This window comes from Perognathus longimembris, chromosome 6, assembly GCF_023159225.1.
Source record: "Perognathus longimembris pacificus isolate PPM17 chromosome 6, ASM2315922v1, whole genome shotgun sequence".
NCBI lineage: Eukaryota > Metazoa > Chordata > Mammalia > Rodentia > Heteromyidae > Perognathus > Perognathus longimembris.
The window spans coordinates 64,219,530-64,242,718 of NC_063166.1; the positions used below are offsets into that span (position 1 = coordinate 64,219,530).

The window sequence follows — 23,189 nt, forward strand, 5'->3', positions numbered from 1 at the left end:
AGATCTCCAGAGGAAATGGAGCTATTTACCAGCAATCAAGCTTCTCCTTCCCATTCTGTTTTCAGTATATACGATGGTTCTCAGAAAGCCCTTAACAATGTACACAAACCACAATGAAAGACAGCTTGGAGGTTCTTGTTTCTGAACCAGGTTTTGAATTTAAAGAATACAGAAACATATCTCAGAATAGGATTGGTCATCCTTTGGGCCCTTGAGTATGGAGAGTCTGCCAGAAGATACACAAGGTGCTTGCAGAGCCAACAACAGTGATGGACACTCTTGCTTCCTGAGTCCTCTTGAGTACTGCTGAGTACAGACCTACTGCCGGACTCATGGTTCTTTGGGGGGGGGAGGGGACAGGATTTCACTATGTAGCCCAGGCTGGCCTTGAACTCTTGATCCTTCTGCCTCAGCTTCCAAGAGCTGGGATCACAGGCATGCTCCACCATGCCCTGTTCTATTCCTAGATATTCTGAGATATGAGTCCTGTTTTGAATTATGTATTCAGTACCAGATGCAAATGGACACGTCAAGAAATGGTGGTGCAATTCTTGGCCTGAAGAAAGGACTTCTTAGAGCTTGGATACCTAGTATATGGCACAGAAATGTATTAGGTGAAACTCACATGTTATTACATTTAATAAAAATATACTACTGAGCCAGGTGCCAGTGGCTCACGCCTGTAATCCTGGCTACTCAGGAGGCTGAGATCTGAAGATCATGATTTGAAGCCAGCCCAGGCAGAAAGTCCATGAGTTTCTTATCTCCAATTATCAGCAAAAAAGCTGAAAGTGGAGCTGTGGCTCAAGTGGTAGAGCCCTAACCTTGAGCTTTAAAAAAGCTCAGGGACAGTGCCCAGGCCCTAAGTTCAAGCCCAGGCCCAGCACACACACACACACACACACACAAACCATTATGATATTTGTTCTGTTTTATGTACACTCTGAATGTCTGAACATTCTGGACACTACTGTATAGTTATGTACAAGTGCAAGATCAATGTTTTCATGACTATTTTATGTACAGGCTCTCCTGTGACAGGCGAAGGTACCAAGTGACAACCCACTCCCTCTTGGTTCCTGGCTCTGAGCTGAGAAACTCTTTGCTGCCTGCCACTCCCCTTCTGCCCAAGCCAGGAGGAAGCTGTTCTGCTTGCTGTTGGCTGCACAGAAGCAGGTAGACTCAGCTGTTTCTCCATGGCTAGAGCAAAATTAAACTTCATTTGCTTCTTCCTTTTTAAAAATAAACATCTTTTTTTGGGGGGTGGGGAAAGACATCATCAGGAGGCTGGGGTCATGGTGCATCTTATTTCAAAGCATGGGACTAATGTGGTGAAGAAACTTCTTTGGCCAAAGAAATTTGGTCCTTTGAACCAACCAGGAGGAATCTTCCTAGTAGGGGGACGAGCCCTAGTGGATTCTCTCTTTTTTCACCAAGAGGTCTCCTGGTAGCTAGTTATAGGGGAGATGGGCCAGGCTACCACAGATACACTGCAGCCTTGTTCAAGGGCAGGAGGCAGGGGTGGGGTGGGGGCATTGTAGGGAGCTCCTAATTCAGGGCCTTTTCTAGAACTGTCCGCTCTTTGCCAATGACATGAAACAGAAGCTTTTTGAGAGGTGAGTCTCACAGTAGAGGTGTTTTGTGCATCAGTGTTTTATGGTTCAACTTCCTTGGAAACATCTTCCCAAGAGCTTCTTCATGGGAGCGGGGTTAGTGTTGGGTTAGAAAAAAAAAAAACTCCCTCTCTAGGCACTGCATTGAAAGGTGAAATGCCGCAGTTTTTGCTCTTTTGAGTGTTAATTTCTCCAAATTCACAAACTTGAGCAATGCTGTCCAGAGGCCAAACCCAATCGGGTCATGCTAGAGAGTTGGAGGTCTTGAAGCAGAAGAGAGCTTGCGGGAGGCTGCATAATGCCGGAATACAGAGCACCATAAATGGGGAAACGCAACATTCAGTCAGGGCCCTGTGGGAGAAGAGTAGGGACTGCCCCACTCCTCTAAAATTTGGTCGTTTTCCATTTGGCAGAGTGTCCCCTCCTTGTCCATTTTTTCTCATGTGCTTTTCAGCCTGTTCAGCATTCACTGCCCTCTTCACGACCACCAGCCTGATCTGTGAGGAGGATGGGTGGGCCAGGCCAAGCCTGTGGAAGAAAGAGCAGACAGCTCCAGGTCCTCCTTCAGGCCCTGAGCAGGAGCTACACCACAGAAAAGGCCTGTCCCTCTCCTTGTGTCTATTCACCCTCAACCTGAGGATGAGCCACAGATTCCGAGTGAGCTGCCCTTTGGCCCAGGTGTCCCAAGTGCACTCAGTACTCTTCTCTGCTTAAAGGAGACATGACATGAAGTGACTCTCTTCTTCTGTGCTGCCCAGTCATGAGGAGGCAGAAGGCTGACCAAACGTCAGGGCAGAACAACACTGGAGGGGGCAGGTGGCACATACATATCCTCTTGACTGTCCTTTTTTGAGAACAATGAAAACAGGAGCTTTCACAGTTAGTTCTGTTTTCCTTAGTCCCAGCTGTTAGGTCAAATGTTCCTTGGGTGAGAAAATTCTTTCCTGGCTGCAAATTAGATTTTAGAAAAAGAGCAGATTGCCAATGATAGCTATTTAAATCTTACAAGAATGTAGGAATGCAATTATGTAAAAACTTAGGCTCACTAACTTTCCAATTGCTAGATCTATTTAAAGTCTAGGCACTTAGTGTGTGTGTGTGTGTGTGTGTGTGTGTGTGTGTGTGTGTGTGTGTAAGAGAGGGAAAGAGTGAAAGAGAAAATTTCAAATGGACTAAGACTAAATTAATCAAGTTGCTATAGAAAACTATTACATCCATTTACACTCTAAGTAACACTGCTGACTTTGACATTTAAAATAGCCCCCTTCTGTCCTAGTTTGATATGATTTAAAAGAGACGGACCATTATTAATGGTCAACTAGAAAAAAAAAGCTACTTCTTGGAAACGATATCTGTGGGAAATTGAGTGAGTAAACAGTGCATCTTTTAAAAAGATAGCAGGCTTCAGATGAAAACAAGTCATTTCATCTGACTAGTGTTTGAAAGACCGTGTTGAAGAATTGGCGGCGACGATGGTTTACTTGTAAACACTGTCTTTCGTTTTTTGCAGTTGAAACAGTCCCAAGAAGAGTTCCCACAGGGAAGAAGCTGGGTGTCATTCCTAGCTCTCTCACTGGCTTTACACTGGCCTCCTCCAGCAACAAGCAGATCATTCCTGGACAGGTAATTACATCTATTGTTTCCTATGCAAAAGTAAAAGGTTAGATGCTCAACATAGATGGGAGAAACCGTCAAAGAAAGCTTGCGATCATGCAGATGAGTTGGATGCTTCAAGGGTTTCCAGTCTTCTGCCCCACACTGCACAACCACTTCCCTGCCTGCGCCCTCCCCTGCAGCTGGGCCACACCCTCCTGCGTGCATAGCGTCCTGGGCCTCAGCATCAGATGCAGGTTCCAGGCTGTGCAGGAGGCTGCTGCTTCCGGTTTCTCACTGCTCCTGACTTCTCCTTGTACACTATTGGCATCTGCTGAGAAATGTCCACCAGGGCGCTGGCTACGGCAAGACCTTGGGAGAACCCAGAGGAAACACATCAAGGAAAAGTTTGCTTTTGTTTCCAGAATATTTAGGATTTTCCTTTTATACTTCCATGGTAAGGGAAAAAGGAAGTATATAAGAAAGTCTTGGGCTGGGAATATGGCCTAGTGGTAGAGTGTTCCTTGTATACCCCTGGGTTCCATTTCTCAGTAGCAGATATATAGGTAAAAAGCGAGAAGGGGTGCTGTGGCTCAAGTGGCTGAGTGCTAGCCTTGAGCAAAAAGAAGCCAGGGACAGTGCTCAGGCCCTGAAGTCCCAAGCCCCTGCACTGGCAAAAAAATAAAAGTCTTCCTTTTAGCCTGTTCTTCTTTCCTTCTCCCCTATCCATCTGGGAGGGTAAGCTCATTTTCTTGTTCTTTTCTTGTTCATTTATGAAAATGTGACTATAATTTTTCTTCCTTTTCAATTTCTGACACAAAAAGAGTAGCTGCTTTCAGCAATTCACTCAGGCAAAGCCTTCTTCCCCAAGAAGGTAATAGGGACCTCAGAAAAACAGTTTGGAGAATAAACAAAAATGGAATTATCTCACGGAAGCCTTGCCACTTAGTGAGGTAGCACTGCTCAATATTGCCCTTACACCCCGTTCTCTATGAAAGGGAAGTTCCAAGGCTCAGCTCCTTCACAGTATAAGTTCTGGACATCTACTCACCTGACTGTCCAGGGGGAGGGATTCCACCCAGGCCTCGAGGGAGCCTCACAAACACAGAGAGGACGGCAGCTTTGTTGCCAAAACATGGTTCCAGGGCAATGGGTTTGGGAACAGTCTGTTGGAAGAAAAGTAGAAAGAATTAGTATAACCTACTTAGATACTTCACAGACAAGAACCATCAATTTCAGGAACTCACAAGAAACATCCCACCTCTGGTGGTTGATGATTAACTGTTGGCTTTAATTGTCCTCCACATTCTTACCACCTGTCATAGTTCCTATTCTAGTCTTTGTAACACATTCTATGAAATCTTCTCAGGTTCTTCCTTCAGTTTAAAAATATTCTCACTTGTATCTACAGTGCTAGTCAACATGTGAAGTGAATCTAAACTTTCAACTATTATATTTTTTATTTCTAGAAATTTTACTTGGTTTTCAGATCGATTTGACCATTCTCAACTTGTACATTTCTATTCTTTATGATTCTATTTTTATTTTTTGCATTTAAAATATCTGACACAGGGTCTCATTTTGCAGTTCAGGCTGGTCTTGAACTTAGTATGTAGTATAGGATGGCTGGTACTTATGTATGTAGTACAGGATGGCTGAAACTCATGAGCTTTCCAACAGGATTCTGGGTGTGTGCTTTAAACACTTAATTTTTATTTAAATTAAATTAATTAATTTTTGATAAAAAGTTGGATTTATTGGGGAAGTAAAAAGTGAACTGACCAGCCAGGGTCGCAGCAGGCAGTTGGGACTGCGCGCGCATGGGTGCCTGCCCAGGGCCACGCTCGGGGTTGGGTTATAAAGGCAAATACTACATGGTCAAGCTTGCCACACGCGGGTGGGCAATGAGGTCACAACACTTACAAAGCATGCCAGGTCACATGCAGGTAAACACTTCATTTTTAGCTCTATTATATTCATGTCAGTTCTAACATTCGCAGTTCTATGTAAACCCATCATCTGTTTTTTTCTGCTGATTCTTGTTCAAAGTGGCCTGTCTCTTTTTGGTGATGATCTTGATCTAGGGGACACTCCTATGCAGATGATTTGCTTCTCCTACAGCAGGGAATAATGGTGTGTTATCAATCTGGAACTACTGTAGACAACCCATGATCTGACTTTGGTTCATGGTCTGTTATTTTTGGAGGAAGGAAGGGAAAGTAGAATAGAACTCTACTTCTATGAGCTCAATAATACTTTTGGATGTATGTTTCAGAATATACACCTATTTGCCTACAGTATATGAAATATTTTATCATTTTTGCCAAAATGTAAAGTTTTATCACTTTATCATTTTGGGACAATCAAAAATTTATCTTCCACAGATATATCACAACCATTTTGTTGCTTTAAAAAATACTTAAAAGGGGCTAGGGATATGGCCTAGTGGCAAGAGTGCTCGCCTCGTATACATGAGGCCCTGGGTTCGATTCCCTAGCACCACATATACAGAAAACGGCCAGAAGGGGTGCTGTGGCTCAAGTGGCAGAGTGCTAGCCTTGAGCAAAAAGAAGCCAGGGACAGTGCTCAGGCCCTGAGTCCAAGCCCCAGGACTGGCAAAAAAAAAAAAAAACAACAAAACTTAAAAATATTAAAAAAAAAACAAACAACAATAGTTCCCCCAGCACCTGGTGGTTCACACCTGTAATCCTACCATTCAGGAGGCTGAAATCTGAGGATCGTGGTTAGAAGCCAGCCTGGGCAGGAAAGTCCATGAGACTCTCATCTTCACTTAACTACTCAGAAAAGCCAGAAGTGGCACTGTGGCTCAGGTGGTAGAGTGCTAGCCCTGAGCACAAAGAGCCTCAGGGAGAGAGAGGAGCTAACAAGTTTGACAAGAAATATATTCACTACCTTATGTATGAAACTGTAACCCCTCTGTACATCACCTTGACAATTAAAAAAAACAAAACACAAAAGATTCCAGTCTTTTACTCTCAGTTCCAGCCAAGGAAGCAAGAAATGTTTTTCTCTTTTTCCTGTTTCTTCACACTTTAACCCTGTTATAATAAAATAAATCCTTGCTAAAACAAACAAAAATGGTATAAAACAAAAACAAATGTTCTGTTTAGCTATCTTCAAAAAAATTAAAAATTATTTTATAGAATACTTATAAGAATATTAGACACACAACTTATTTGTTAAAAGCCCCCAAATACAAGACTACTTAATAACATAAACAACTAAATAAGGAAAACAAAAGAGTACTTAATGACCTCAGTGTTTTAGCTAATAGTTAGAAGAAAACTAAGAGGTAAGAGAATAAGGCACTGGTTCTTTCTGATTTGCCAGACTCAGAAGCCTGAGTTTTGAAGTCATTACAGGGACTTTAGAATCACATTCTCACCTTTATACTCCCCCCGATAAGATCAGGAGGCTCTTCATCTGTTTCCAAGGCAACGTTTACTGAGGCAAAGGGGCGACTAGCCATCTGCTGCATCTCTCGAAGAAGTTGCTAATGGATTTAAGCAGGCATTAATGCAATGAGTACTAAGGGGATTTTATTAGTGAACACTACTTATCAAAAATACTCTATCATTCCTGGTTCAAACAGATGTTTCAAAATGATGCTCCTGTGACAGCTGGGGCAGACAAGACATGGGCTAGACATTATTACCAAATTCTGTTGGTTGGATGTAATAATACCATTGGTTTTCTTGTTTACTGTTAAAGATACATACTAATGGAGTGGTAGACATAATGTTAGAGATTCATACTAACATAGTAGTGGATATGATGTTAAAGATTCATACAACACAGTGGTGGACATAATGCTACGATGCTTGCTTGTAGAATGCATAAAACATCATAGACCATTTCTTCATACTTCTATTACTAACTTAAAGCCAGTCTTAACTTTCTTCCTGCTGAAACCTGAACCACCTATTTACAGAGAAAAAAACAAAAACAAAACCTGAGCAAACAGGAACTGAGAGATTCAGAGAGATGTAAGCTAAAAGTATACGTAAGTGTGAAATTTGCAGAATGAAGGAAAATGGAGATGTAAATATCCATTCTAACTTTCTTTGGGAAGTGAGTCTCTGGGTTTGTTTCTTCTTCTCTGATATGTGTTTTCATGTTGCAAGATTGTCATTAGGATCTGATGAGACACTATTCCATCACAGCATCGAAGACAGTGTGTGGTTATTACCATATTAGCAAGGATAGTAGAGCTCTTCTGGGCATATTCGTTTTTTTGTGTTTTTTTTTTTTTTAGCAGTTTCATTGAAATTTATTTTCCACAGTCTTTAAAGAAAACAAATAACCAACAGAAAATTCATAAATATAATTTCATGTTGCATAGTGGTAGTGAAAAATAATTCTAAGAATTAACTGTGCATTAGAGTTTTCCTTCTATTTCTTGAATTCTTTTTATTTTCTTGCTGGCATTTTTTTTCAAGGAAATGTCTCTTGCAATGTCATCATATTATGTTCAGATCACAAAATATTTGAAGATTTCACAACTTGTTTTGCCGAAGGACAGTTTCTAGTTTCAAACATAAGGTGCTCTAAATGTGTGACCCACTATTCTTAACTCTAGATTGTGAAGTACAGCTTATTATATTTGAAAAATGTACAAAGATAAATCTGTTACTCAGAGAACAGAAACACAGAGTTGCTATACATTGTGTTCCTACCCCAGCTTCACTCTGTCCTTCCACTACACAGAGCCTCCACTGACCTCATCATGCACAAAGTGGCGAATCTGCCGTCTTTACTTAGGGTAAGAGGAGCTGCTGGACTTGGCTCTAAATCTTTAAAAACTTAAGACTCATTCAGAGTGCCCATTAAAAGTTTGATTCTCTCTTCCTTATCAATCATAGCTTCATCGTACAAGTGTTTAAAGACCCAGAGAGTACTCTCTTTAACCCTGAAGAAAAACTTCAAGAGTTTCATCTTGCTGGTTTTAGTATGGGTCCTTGGGCCCCACCTGAACTCATAGTAAGCAGGATAAGTGTAGGGCACCTCCTTGTACATCAGGCCCTCCTGCACAAAATCTTCACTAATCACCTTCCTGGGTTCTCCAAAAATAAAATTTGTCTTCCCAGGACACATGCCAATTATACTCAGTGCCTCCCAGACCTTCTCTTTGTGGACACGGTTGCCCTCCATGAAGATCACACATAGTACAAGTATGAGAAGGCCAGTCTTTGGAAGGCCCTGGTCATGACTCCCCATCTCATCATAGGTAATATCTACAATATTGAGGAACATACAGGAGTGGGGAGTAGAATCTACTTCCCTTACCTCAATACCAAAAACTCCTTCCATGCATTCACAAACAGTTCTGAAGATTAGGGGAAAGCAACTCTTAAGCTCTTTGGTAACATACTTTAGCATTTCTTTCTTTTTAACAGGTTCCTTTTTTGTGTACTTGTCACACAGAAATTCCACCAAGTCAGCCCCTGTCTTCTGTAGAGTAATGAGCATCTGCTCAGCATCTGCTGTGGGCTTTGAGGTACTGGGATTCTCTTCTGCTTGAACACTGGTACCTTCCTTTGGTTTGCTTTGAATAGCTTTTATGGCAGTGGCAGAACAACAGATTTTCTTAAGACTCTCAGAAAGGATTGGGATTCCAACAGCAGCCAGAACTTCCTGGACAGTGTCTGGGATCACAGTAGAAGAGGAAGCAGCTGTGGCACCCACTGCCACAGCTACAGAAACATGTGCATCTACAACACCTGACCCTTCTGTTTGGGCCTGAAGGTCTGGCTGGTGCATACTGCGCTTCTGCTGGTGAGGTATCCGCTCAGAGATAGCGGACAGTCCTGCAGGTAGAAGAGTAATGAAGCCAAACTACCTGTTTGCACTGAAAATTTTCTTTTGTTTCCTCAGGGTTTTACCCTTGACATTTAGCAGAATCTGGGGTTCTTCCTTTTCCTGATCAGATTCAGCACTCCTTTGAGGAAGATTACTTCTTTCAAAAACTTTGACTCTCAGGAGGAGCAATCCCTCTCCATTTGAGTGTGGTCAGCTGAAATGAACCCTTACCACTTTCACATTCCAAAACTCAGACTCAAGAAGTATCACATTCAGTGTCTGTCTAAATTTCTTTGAAGATTAAAAATCAAACAAAACAGATTCAGAATTGAACTAGGACTCTTCTTTTTTCTACTGTAGTAAGTCAGCTCAGTTTTCCTTGAAGTTCTCAATTTGGCTCCTGGAACCTTCTCAGCCCTCTCTGGGCATATTCTTGAAGCCTTGAGATTTTGCCATGGAAGACAAATAAATAAGCCTTGCTTCAAACTACTTTCTTAAAACTGGTATAAGAGACAATCCTGAGGATACATGGGTCATGAGTCCATTCCAGAAGGGCATTTTTATGTTAAAAATTACTAATTGGGCTGGGTACTGGTAACTTATGCTTCTAATCCTACCTATTGAGGAGGCTGAGATCTGAAGATAATTATTCCAAGCCAGCCCAGGCAAGAAAGTCTGTGAGACTCTTGTCTTCAATTAAGCACCAAAAAGCCTAAATGGCGCTGTGGCTCAAGTGGTAGAGTGCTAGATTTGAGCAAAAAGCTCAGGGACAATGCCTAGGCTAAGTTCAAGCCCCAGGACTGGCACAAACAAACAAACAAACAAATGGTAGGTAATTCATACTTTTTTTTCTGGGGGGGGGGGCAGTCCTGGGGCTTGAAGGCTAGGCCTGGGCGTTGTCCCTGAGCCTCTTTGTGCTAAAGGCTCTGCCACTTGAGCCTCAGTGCCACCGGCCACTTCCGATTCATACCTTTTAGGGTCTTACTGTATAGCCTAGGCTTTCCTCAAACTTGCAATGGAGTCCAGGTTGTTTTTGAATTTGCAATCCTCCCACTTCAGCTTCCCAAGTGCAGGAATTATAGGTCTGTGCCACTTTGCCTGGTTCCTAACTCCATTTTGATGATTTAACTTTTTCTAGAACATTGCACATCCACTGGTATTATATAAATTTTAGATGGACACCAATGGCTCATGCCTGTAATCCTAGCTACTTGGGAGATGGCAAATGGCAGGATATCAGTTCAAGGCCAGCCCAGGCAGTAAAGTTCCCAAGATCCTTCCTCAACTAGCAGCTGTGCCCAGTGGAATATGCTTGTTATCCTAGCTACAACCGGTAACATTGGTGGATCATGCCCCAGATGCATACCTGGGCAGGAAGTGAGCCTTTATCTAAAAAAATGATCTGTAAAACAGGGCTAGAGGCATGTCTCAGCAGTAGAAGTGCCTGATTAGCAAGTGCAAGGCCTGAATTCAAACCCCAGTACCACAAATACAAACAAGTAACAAATCCTATTTTTTTTTTTTTTGCCAGTCCTGGGGCTTGGACTCAGGGCCTGAGCACTGTCCCTGGCTTCTTTTTGCTCAAGGCTAGCACTCTGCCACTTGAGCCACAGCGCCACTTCTGGCCGTTTTCTGTATACGTGGTGCTGGGGAATTGAACCCAGGGCCTCATGTATAGGAGGCAAGCACTCTTGCCACTAGGCCATATCCCCAGCCCCATCCTATTTTTTTTTAACCTTTTTTTTTTTTTTTGTCTTTTCTTTTTTGGTACTGAGGATGGAACCCAGGACAAAATGATGAAAGGGGTGGCATTGATCAGGATGTTCTGTACTGGGGTTGGAGATTTAGCTTGGTGGAAGACTACTTGCCTAGCACGTGCAGGCCCTGAGTTTGGTTCTCAGTTCTCCAAAAACAAAAAAGCCCAAAAGATGTACTGTACTCATAAACTGACATGTTGAATTGAAAACCCTTTGTACTATTACTTAAAGATAATAAAGTAACTAAATAAATAACGCTGTGGGTCTAGCACAGTGGTCCATGCCTAGAATCCTAATTACTTGGGAGGCTGAAATCAGGAGGATTGCAGTTTGAGGCTAGGTTGGGCAATGAAAAGCTAGACACATAGTAGCATACATCTGTCATTCAGGCTACCAGGGAAGCATAAACAGATAATTGTGGTCTATGCCAGACCAGGTACTAATGGCAAAATTCTATTTGAAAGGCAACTAAGTAAAGTAGAAAGTAAAGTAGAAGGAGTTGGTATATGCTTTAAGTGGTAGGATGCCTGGCTACAAGCACAAGGCCCTAGGTTCAAACTCCAGTATCATTAAATCAACCAAACAAACCCATTCCCTGTTAATTTAAAAAACTACAATAACTATGCGGTCAGAGAGATGAGTGATGTGGCTTGCAGGAAGAATCCTCTATCCTAACCCTATTACAGATGTTAAGACCTGTGAAGATTGCTGGTAATTTGTAATTTTAGATGTTCTCATTCTCTTCTAAATAGCCCTGAGTGAAAAAATAAATCAAGAGTACATTCATATCTAGATTTCATACATATGAACATTACCTTTAGCAACCATCTAACAGACCAATAGGCATGATGACTAAAGGAAAGCAATAATGCAAATGAAAGCTAAAATAAAGCTTTTATGTCATAATTTCTAAGTTTACTTATTTGAATTTGTCCACTGTAAATATGTGACTTCCTTTTGGAATGAAGCTGTGGAAAAAAACAAGCCTCATTAAAAATTAAAAAAGAGGGCTGGGAATATGGCCTAGTGGCAAGAGTGCTTGCCTCCTATACATGAAGCTCTCGGTTCGATTCCGCAGCACCACATATATGGAAAACGGCCAGAAGGGGTGCTGTGGCTCAGGTGGCAGAGTGCTAGCCTTGAGCAGGAAGAAGCCAGGGACAGTGCTCAGGCCTTGAGTCCAAGGCCCAGGAAGCCTGGGGGTTCGATTCCTCAGTACCATATAAACAGAAAAAGCTAGAAGTGGCACTGTGGCTCAAGTGGTACAGTGCTAACCTTGAACAAAAGCAGGTCAGGGACAGTGACTAGGCCCTGAGTTCAAGCCCCAGGACTGGTAAAAAAAAAAGACAAGAACATATATTTATCTTCTTCACTGAGCAATAAAGGAAAATCTGTGATGTTCAAATAGCTGATTTGGCCTTTTCTTTTTCTTTTCTTGGCAATGCTGTAGAGCAAACCAGGGCCATGGCATATGCTAGACAAGTACTCTACCACTAAGGTAGGCAAGCACTCGACCACTAAGCCACATTCCCAGTCCGGTCACTGTCATTACTAAGAGAGGTTCTTATGAAAACTGTGCCAAGCCAAGCATTGGCTGTGATCATGGTAGAATTCTAAATCTGCTGACCACATGCTATAGGACCATATACTACAAAAGGCATGCATCTCACAGTGGATACAACTATCCATCAGTTATCACTGGGCAGGTAAAAGTGACTTGCTTAAGAGAGAAAGGAAGAGGAACACTGTTTATGGGGAATCTGTCATTTTTTCCCCCCTGATGCTTACCTCTCTACGCCTGGAGGCCCAACAACTTTGCTTGATCTTCCAAACCACAGCAGCCACCAGCAGCAAAGAGAGGAAACAACTGTAAGAAAGGAAAGTGCTCTTATAATCAGACCCCACAATTAGCACCACTAGCATTTTGGATTCCATAAGAAACACTCCCCCATCCCCACTCCCACCCCCAAACACCAATGTCAAGCTCTCCTCTGATGCTTATTACAATGTTCTAGCTCAAAGGGAGGTAAGCTGGGCCTCCACCCTTGATCTCTCAAGGACAGAGAACCCTGATCTCCAAGTGCCTTTATTCAGAACAATCCCAAATAAGAGAAACAATTATAAAATAATGACTTTAGAAACTGTGATCATATATATGTATATATTATATATTATTGTGTGTGCCAGTCCTGGGACTTGAACTCAGGGCCTGGGCTCTGTCCCTGAACTTCTTTTGCTCAAGGCTAGCACTCTACCATTTGAGCCACAGTGCCACTTCCAGGTTTTTCTGAGTAGTTTGTTGGAGATAAGAGTTTCATAGCCTTTACTGCCCAGGCTGACTTCAAACCACTATCCTCAGATCTCAGCTCCCTGAGTAGCTAGGATTACAGGCATGAGCCACCAGAATCCAACTTAAAATAAATATTCTTTGAAGTAAATTTTTTTAAATTTTACGTATGTATGCATATATTGCCAGGCCTGAGGCTTGGGACTCGGGGTCTGAGCACTGTTCCTGGCTTCTTTTTGCTCAAGACTAGCACTCTATCTCTTGAGCCACAGCGCCACTTCTGGCTTTTTCTATTTTTGTGGTGCTGAGGAATCAAACCCAGGGCTTCATGCATGCTAGGCAAGCACTCTACTACTGAGCCACATTCCCAGCCCAAATTTATTTTTTATATTATATTTAAATAGTTGGACAAAGGGGTTTCAATTCAACATGTCAATTTATATCTACAATACATCTTGTCAGTTTCACTCCTTCCAGTTTTTGGGTTTTTTTTGGTGGTATTGGGGTGGAACTCAGGACCTTGTGCTTGCTAAGCTGATACTCTACCACTTGAGTCATGCTATCAGTCCTGCTTTTTGCTGATTATTTTGGGGATGGAGTTAAGAGAACTTTCTATACCCAGGCTGCCCTAAAAAACTTATCGTTTCTTTATGTTGGGAAATTCAACATCTTCTCTACCTCTTATTTTGAAATATTCAAGATAACTGTCCTCAACTATATGCTACATAATATATATTATTTCTATCTAACCTTTCCTCGGTATCCAGTAATTATCCTCTCTCCCTCCCTCCCTCCTCTACACCCTTTCTAAGCTCTGTGAACTACAGTTCTACTCCACACTTCTATTTTTTGAAATAGTCTTGCTACTCTGTAACCCAGGCTTAGCTAAAATCACAAGTACTTCCATAGGAAAAGCTAGATTATCTGTACATGCAAAGCTGCCCCCCTCCCCACAATGAGAAGATAAAAACAAATGTTCTGGGGCTGGGAATATGGCCTAGTGCTTGCCTCTATACATGAAGCCATGGGTTCAATTCCTCAGTACCACATATATAGAAAAAGCAGAAGTGGCGCTGTGGCTCAAGTGATAGAGTGCTAGCCTTGAGCAAAAAGAAGCTCAGGGACAGTGCTCAGGCCCCGAGTTCAAGCCCCAGGATTGGCAAAAAAACAAAACAAAATAAAAACCCAACAACAACAAAAAGCAAATGTTCTCATTTTATCAGCTTACACTGAATTGTAGCTGACATACAACTCTCAAGAATGTGTATAAACATGATTATATAAGACGAGGATAAGCAAAAACAATTCCAAGAGAAGGACACAGGAGGATTCTATTGTTGATGTTATATTTAGTGTTCTAGGTGAATTTCCTTTGGTGTACCCTACATGATTACTGTATATGATTTTAGTACCCTGGATATTGTATATATGCCTACCTGAACTAGGGAAGGGAAAGAAAAATGAGGGTGTAACAGATATCACAAGAAATGTATCCACTACCTTATTATGTAACTGTACCCCCTTTGCACAACACCTTGTCAATAAAATTTAATAAAAAAAGAATGTGTATAAAGTTTTACAGAACACAGGATTATTCTATTCTTCATGAAATTATGAAATTGAAGGTATGTAGAAATTACCTGAAGAAAGTCACGAAGAACTGTACCAGGTCCATAAAATTGCTATGCTGGGAGAAAGCAATCTGTGGAGAAAGATAGGGCACGGATTACACAGGCTACATCATACCATTGATCCAGCCTCCTCTTTTCAAGAGTGGAGCTACAACACTTTACATTTTAAAGATATTCATGAAACTATTTTTCACTAAAGACAAAATGTCTTACCCTCTAATTTTTCTTCTTTAGCTGCCAACCCAAAAACAATCTTCTGAGGTGTAACTTTCCCTAGCCCACCTCTGCACTTTACACCAGCTGAAGCTCCCATAGTGTGACCCTAAAAATTACTTGGACTCCTACCATGAAACCCCAGTAGAGGCTTACCAAAAGAAGGGAAGCTGGTGACTCACACCTGTATGCAGGTAATTAAGATGCTGAGGATCATGGTTCAAAGCCAGCAGGAAAATTTATGAGACTCTTATCACCAATTAACCACCCCAAATCCAGAAGCAGAGCTGTGGTTCAAGTGGCAGAGTGCTAGCCTTGAGTGAAAAAGCTCAGGGACAGTACCCAGGCCCTGAAAACAAGTCCCTAGACTGGCACAAAGAAATGAAGCTAGAGGCATGGCTCAAGTTTCAGAGCGCTTGCCTGGGAAGTGTGACATCCTGAGTCCAAACCTCTAGACTTCCAAAAGACATTTTTCAATGGCAGTTCTTATCCTCAAACTATTAGACAGCAAATACTTTCTGATCTTACTATGTACTATAAACAAAATACTCAAAAAATGGAATGAGCAAATGATGAATGAATGCTGAATGACTAGGGAGAAACTACTAAAAGCCTGAAGAAAGGGCCTCTTAACTTGCCTTTATCATCTTTCATCATATGAACATGCATGATAGGGAAGATGGGAAGGCATAACTGGCCTCTGTGAGGCCAGCTTCAGTCTGCCAGCTACACACAAATGATGGGTATGTGTGTACCTGGAAGACTGTTCCCACAGCCTCTGAGGCCAGCAAGCTCCACCAAGGCTGCCAGCTTGCCTTAACCTTCTCATTCCTGACTCTTCTCAAGGCTGCAGAGTCCTTGCGAGTATCCATTCCTCACATAAGGTGTAGAGAGAACATAAGAAGCCATGGCTGTCATCAGAGTAGGTCTGACTATGCTAATCTTGCTATAGAGTTTTGAACACTGCTCGGCTACAAGCTAGAAGACTGGATCTTTCCACAGCAGCTTAGGCCTGCTGTCTGCAAACAGGCTTTGCTAAGGATGGGAGATTCACCTCCTATGAGTTTTCCTATGACACAAACTAACTCTTTTTTTAACTCTGTTTTTTCCTTTTTTTTTTTTTGGCCAGTCCTGGGCCTTGGACTCAGGGCCTGAGCACTGTCCCTGGCTTCTTCCCGCTCAAGGCTAGCACTCTGCCACTTGAGCCACAGTGCCACTTCTGGCCATTTTCTGTATATGTGGTGCTGGGGAATCGAACCTAGGGCCTCGTGTATCCGAGGCAGGCACTCTTGCCACTAGGCTATATCCCCAGCCCTGTTTTTTCCTTTTAAAAACTAAGTTCCATATGGATCTCTGTGTGGAGACCACAGCCCTGAACTGGATCTGGTGACCATTACCTGGCCTCACGTAGCACCCACCTAGTGCTGGTTTGTACTGGCACAGAAACTGTATACCCAAGCTCTGGTCAGAGCCTCAAGGCCAGTTAATGCCACTGGGCTGCTCACAGCTGTCATGGAAGCTGCTCCTTCCAGCCTCAGTGATAGAATGCTTGTCTAACAAGTGTGAAGGCCTACATTCAATCCTCAGCATCACGGACAAACAAACAAACAGTGAGTGAATGTATATCTAACATTATGTATGACAGCCAAAAAGCAAAAACAATCCAAATATCCATCAACAGAAAAATGAATACACAAAATGTGGTACACAAATTCAATGGAACATTATTCAGCTTTAACAGGAATGAAGTACTGAAACAGACTAAATATGAACCTTGAAAATATTATGCTAAGTGAAGAAAGTCAGTCACAGAGGCCACAAATTAGTGACTTAATTTACATGAAATGTCCAGAACAGGCAAATCCACAGTTAGGAAGTACAGACTGATTGTTGCCAGAAGAGGGAGAAATGCTAATGGGTTCCTTTTGGAGAGATAAACAATATAAAATTGATTACAAAATACTAAAACCCACTGAACTGTGTACTTTAAATGGGCAAGCTGTATGGTATGTTAACTATATCTCAATAAAGCTGTCAGTTTTTAAAAGTATATCTGAGTAAACAAAAGTTTTCCACATCTCTTGCTTAGTACAGCAATCCTGTTAGTACCCATAAATATCACTCTAAAATCCAACTGAGTGCCCAGTTCTAAAAACAAATTCTGAGTTGCTTTCCCTTGTGAACACTGGCCTCTCACATGAAATACCCAGCACAGAAAGGACTTTAATATTAGTTCCACGTTACAATAACAACCTCTGTTGTAGTTAGCAAGTCAGAACCCAGTTCCACCACCCACCTTCCAACCCTCACGCAAAGTCTGCTTGTCCCATCTCTATGTTAAACACCTACCCTCCCAAACTGTGGGCACAGCGGAAGCCAGCTGAGCCCCTGTTTCCTGAGAACAGCCAGGATGACTTTAGAAAGCTGAGACTGAAAGAAGGGCCCTCACCCACAGAAACAACTGGACAGAAAACAGGCGTAACTGGCTTCAACACACCCACCACCCTTTTATACACAGACCTTTTCAGTCTGTTTTTCCCCCTTAACTGCATCTACAAAAGTTTTTTTTATAGTTAGTTTCAAATTCCGTCTGCAGTTATAGGTTTTGATCTGTTCCTAATTATGGAAAAGAACCTTGGGATTGGGGCAGAGTAAAGGAACTGGAGTTTAGCATTACCATTTTTAAAGCACCAATGTTTACATGAATTTCCGAGTAAAGAATTAGATTTCCTCAGCTACTTTGCTTTAAAAACAAGGCTCCAAGGCAAAAAGGCTTTGCCTGTATTAGAAACTATACTGAGATTTAACTTAATGGCCTATACGTACTGTTTAGACATTTTCCTACTCTCTTCCTTAAATATATCTCTATACTTTTGCTGAACTATTGCAACTGGTGTATATATTTGAGAGCTATATTAAAACTAGAAAAGCTGTAGCTCAGGGAAAATAAGAGCAGAAGCAAGCCCGTGTTGAAAACTCAATACATCTACAAAGACATAGGCTCAGCCTTTACACAGTGCATAGCCAACTACCATACCAAGTGTAGACAGCCAGTGTCCTCCCAGCTCTAAGTGAGGATATAAGGCTACATGATGCCATAAGTCCAGCCACTGTTTATGAATACTGCCGTCACTTGCACCAGAGAGCAAAAAGACACATTTCAGAGCACTTACCTGCTTTTTCAAGGAAAGCCTGGCAAACTCGGTGGTGAGCACACCATCATTTATTTTCACAAGCTCCTTAATGTAGCTTTCACAGGTGGATTTTATTCAGGCTAGTGATCAGGTAAGGAGTACCAACAAGTCGGGGAGGGAAATCAACATCTCTGATTCTTGAACTTAAAATTCCTACTTTTAAAACTAATTGTGGGGAAGAGCTCCCTCTAGAAGGACAGCTCTAAAACCATGTCAGTGGCTTTCAGAGGGTGGAGTCACAGGGCGCTGAGAGGAAAAAACTAGAACTCGGCATTGGCAACAGCACAGCTATCTCCACACAAAAGCCTGCTTATGTGCACAGAGCCCTCTTTCCAACTGGGGAAAACGTCAGCAGCGTAAGTCAAGATTCTCTAAAAAAAATACTAACCACTTTCCAGAGATGAGCAATAAGGCTTGGTGTTCAACTGAATTCAGAGTATGAAAACAATCTCAAAGCAATGCATTTACTTACCAGAACTCAAATCAACATTTACATAAAAAAACTATCAAATGTGTAACACATCAAACTGAAACACTATCAACAGATGAAAGGACAAACAAAATAGGGCATAACACACACACATATACACACACATAATATGGGCATATATGTTTCAAATTTCTCTGAGCTAGATATGCTGGTACAATTTTGTAAATCCCAGAGGTAAGACGACTGTGGTCTGAGGCCAGCCTGGATAAAAGCACATGTCATGTGAAAAATAAACTGAATAGAAAAGGGCTGAAGACATGATTCAAGTGGTAAAGCACTAGCTAGCAAGCATAAGGCCCTGACCATCAATCCTTAATACCACCAAAAAAAAATTAATAAGAGAAGGACTTATTTACATGCAGGGAAGGGGAATACATAGGGTGTGTACAAGTGAAAACCTTGAGGGTGGGGGGGTCTCAGAATTTCCCTACTACCTATGTAAAGGGACTTTCAGGTTTTAGATTGTTTATCTGACTTTAGAAGTTGAGTTCTCCACAGTACAGCTTATTTTTCCTTTTATTTTTTGTTGTCATGTTTTGGTGCTAGGGATTAAACTCATGGCCTCAAGTATGCTCTTATCTCCAATTAACCACCAAAAAGCCAGAAGTGGAGCAGGGACTCAAATGATAGAGCACTAGCTTTGAACACAAAAGCTCAGCGATAGCAGCCAGACCTTGAGTTCAAGCCCTAGGACCAACATACACGTTCAAGTACATGTACACACACACACACACACACACACACACACACACACACACACACCCCTTCATAAATGAAATACTAGGATCAAATGATTTAACAAGTACTTTGTACCCAAGCAATTCTAATCTATTCCAGAGATAAGAAAAATATCCCAAATTGTAATGATTAAAATCCATTTCAACTTAAGCTTGATATAATCAAAACCATAAAAAAGAAAATTTATAATTCTTTTTTTTTTTGTCAGTCCTGGGGCTTGAACTTAGGGCCTGAGCACTGTCCCTGGCTTCTTTTTGCTCAAGGCTAGCACTCTACCACTTGAGCCACAGTGCCACTTCTGGCCTTTTCTATATACGTGATGCTGAGGAATTGAACCCATGGCTTCATGTATACAAGGCAAGCACTCTTGGCACTAGGCCATATTCCCAGAAAAATAATTCTTATGAAATAGATGCAAAATTCTAACCAAGATATTAACAAATTGAATCCAACAATATGTAAAGAAATAATATATCATGCCCAAATCAGATTTACTCCAGGAATACAATGATCTGAGGTCTTGGCTTGTACAATAGGGAAAAAGCTTCTACTGTCCACTGAGAAAGGAAGCATGGAAGTTTGGGGCTTAAGATCACAAGAATGACTATATGCTGAGTGCATGGAGCACTTGGAGTGCAAACAGGGATGTCTAGGCAGCAACCAAGAACACTGAGCTCATGTTAAAGCTGGGCTGGAGACAGCACTGAGAAGTACCAGCACAGACATGATGGCCCAAATGATACAAGCGGGATGGAATTACTCAGGAAAGCTGTGTGAAGAGAGAAGAGGACCAAGGCCTGAATTCTACACAGCTCCCATACTTAAGGAAAAGCATTCCCTAAAAGGACTAGAGTATTAGGAAAAGAAAGGAACGGGAAACATGAGACAGAGATTCCCAGTTGTACAACAAGAAAGAAACGGCAAAGCAGGGCGCTGGTGGCTCATGCCTGTAATCCTAGCTTTTCAGGAAGCTGAGACCTAAGGATTGTGGTTTGAAGCCAGCATGGACATGAAAGTCTGTGAGACTCACTTCTAATAAACAACTCAGAAAAAGCCAGAAGTGGTGGCTCCAGTGGTAGAGCAAAAGCGTGGACAACACCCAGGCCCAGAGTTCAAGCGCCAGGATGAGGGGGGGGGAAAGAAGGGAGAGAGAGGGAGGGAGGGAGAGAGAGAGAGGGAGGGCAGGGAGGGAGAGAGGAAGAGAGAGGAAGGGAGAGAGGGAGGGAGAGAGAGGGAGGGAGGGAGGGAGGGAGGGAGGGAGAGAGAGAGAGAGAGAGAGAGAGAGAGAGAGAGAGAGAGAGAGAGAGAGAGAGAATTCACTGTGACAAAGTGGTTTCCAGGTGTGGTGAGGAAGAAGCCAGTCTGTTGTGGGCTGACAGGTAAACAAAGAAGAAACAAAGTAGGGAGTGTGGGCCTTGCTTGTAAGACTGGCTGAGGAGGGAAGCAGAGCTTGTGAGAACAAAGGAAGAAGCAGATCAAAATGTATTTGTAGACCATTTAGACAAGATAAACAGAAGAATGAGAAAAAAAAAATACTTTCTGTCTTTCCTTCTCCAGAAGGAAAGAATTCACTGATCTTTAGCCACAATCCAAGGCATGAAGACACAACCACTAGAACTGGGTTAAGCCCATTCTAGTTAGTTGGTACCCACTTTCTTCTAAAAATAATCAAGTAACAGTCCAAGTTCAGCAACCACACTTCCATGACTAAAAGTGAACAAGACCTTCAAGTTTCACATATGCATAACCTCCATGTTCACCAAGAGTAAACGAGAAATGGAGCAAGAAGTACTGAGTCAGGGCTCTGATAACATTTTTATAAAAAGCTCACCTGAGCTGTGGCTCATGCCTGTAATTCTAGCTACTCAGGAGGCTGAGATCTGAGGATCATTGGTCAAAGCCAGTCCAGGTAGGAAAGTCTGTGAGACTCTTATCTCCAATTAACCACCAGAAAACTGGAAGTGGTGCTGTGGCTCAAGTGATAGAGCACTACAGTGCCCAGGCCCAGAGTTCAAGCCCCAGGACCGACTGATTTAAAAAAAAGCTCACCTGAGACCACAAGTCTTAGGTAGGAGGGAATATACTAGCCTTGCGAGAACAGAGGAAAAGAGCAGGCTAACCATATAGCAGGCAATACCAACTCTTAGAACTACTCTTTAAGTCACATGCACAAAAAATATGCCACTTGGAGAGGCCCCATGATATACACAGAAGCCAAGAATCAACCCCCCTCTAATAGACTACAAGGTCTATGCTTTTACATACTACTTCATGCCTACTATTGCACTTATCTATCTGCTTTAAACTCTGACAACATTTTTCGGATCTTTTCCTATATCTATTTCTGAACTTTGCATTTTGCTGGTTATATGTGCTTGTTTCATTTATACTTACCGTATTCATTCTATAATTGAAGCTCTTTTGTATTCTTGTAATCTTTTTACATAAGTATTCATGAAGAAATTAATATACATATAACTACCTAATTTGATATATGCCAGCTTGCTTTTGAAAGTGCTCAGAAATTTCCACCCACATGGAACATAGGATCTATAGTACAGTATTTGTAGTATTCATGTGCCCAGTATTCCTTTACATGAGTGTATGATGGCAAACAACACTGTAAGTTAATCATACAATGGTAAACTTAAGTTCATTAATGAAGACTACATCTTTGCATGAAAGAGATAAAAAAGTACTTCTTACCTGAATTTTGATGGGCCAAGTGAAATTACTGACATAAACGAAGAAAGTAATGTTTGGATGGTTGCGAAAATCAAACTTCTCATTAGAGAAGCTATCTTTGTACTCCTTAATGTTGGTTTTTGAAACAACAGGCATCTCTTCTCCAGCCTGGGTTCCAGCTATTTGGAAGAAAAAACATGCAAATAAGACTCCTTTTTTTGGATATAAATTCCTTGAACACTCACTTACAATATTCTAGAAATAGCCTTTAAGAGTTCAACCTCTTTTAATCTTCAACACTTTACTATCCTTATTTAGGAAATTCAAGTTCTGAGAAATTAAGTAACGTGTCTTAGGTCAGATAGCCAAAGTATGGTTCTCTGTAGCTACTAAAGCCTCATTTTACTTAAAAGGTTCTCAGTTCTATAAACTCTGAGACATTATAGTGTTTTCTCACCTCTGAAGCATGGATGTGGATGCTGATGGGAGAGCAGAGCAGGGGTCCCAGTAAGGGTGTGAATGGTGGACTAACAATCTACTGAGCCTGAACCACAGTAGGCATTGGAAGGTATAACTCATTTCATCTACATAATTCTAGTTATGCTAACGTTACAAATGAATACCCCTAAAGTCTACAGAGAGGTTGAAGATACCTGCTAAAGGTCTTACAACTAGTGACAAAGGTGGGTTTTAAATTCATCCATCAGCAACTCCTTTCCCAAACTGGATATTATATTTTACAATCCAGTACTTCTACACAGTCTTTACTAGATGTGTCTTTACCTGAGAAGCTGGCAGCCCAGGTGATGTTAAGGTTGAAGTTTTTGGAGGCATTGATGAACATGTCCAAATCCCTGTTTTGCTGATGATAGTTGCAAATAATTAGAAAATTAATTGTAATAGTTTTCACATTTTAAAAGAAAGCAACAATTGATTTTACTATGTAGCAATCTTTTTGGTCAGTCCTGGGGCTTGTACTCAGGGCCTGAGCACTGTCCCTGGGCTTCTTTTTGCTCAAGGCTAGTGCTCTTCCACTTGAGAGCCACAGCACCACTTCCAGCTTTTTCTGTTTATGTGGTGCTGAGGAATCGAACCCAGGGCTTCATCATGCTTAACTAGGCAAGCACTCTACCACTGAGCCACATTTCCAGCCTGCAATCATCTTAAC

General features: G+C 41.8%; 1 protein-coding gene across 1 annotated transcript in view; it reads right to left on the reverse strand.

The window, feature by feature from the left end:
- Positions 1 to 794: 794 nt before the first annotated feature.
- Atrn (attractin) overlaps positions 795 to 23,189 on the reverse strand; it is a 108,655-nt gene continuing 86,260 nt past the window's right edge. Inside the window, exons 23-29 of the mRNA XM_048348885.1 lie at positions 22,805 to 22,883; positions 22,043 to 22,200; positions 14,711 to 14,772; positions 12,572 to 12,650; positions 6,613 to 6,720; positions 4,258 to 4,372; positions 795 to 3,578 (exon numbers count right to left, since the gene is read on the reverse strand). Of these exons, the coding sequence (XP_048204842.1) occupies positions 3,454 to 3,578; positions 4,258 to 4,372; positions 6,613 to 6,720; positions 12,572 to 12,650; positions 14,711 to 14,772; positions 22,043 to 22,200; positions 22,805 to 22,883 (726 nt within the window). The 3' untranslated portion in view covers positions 795 to 3,453. The remainder of the gene's footprint in view (positions 3,579 to 4,257; positions 4,373 to 6,612; positions 6,721 to 12,571; positions 12,651 to 14,710; positions 14,773 to 22,042; positions 22,201 to 22,804; positions 22,884 to 23,189) is intronic.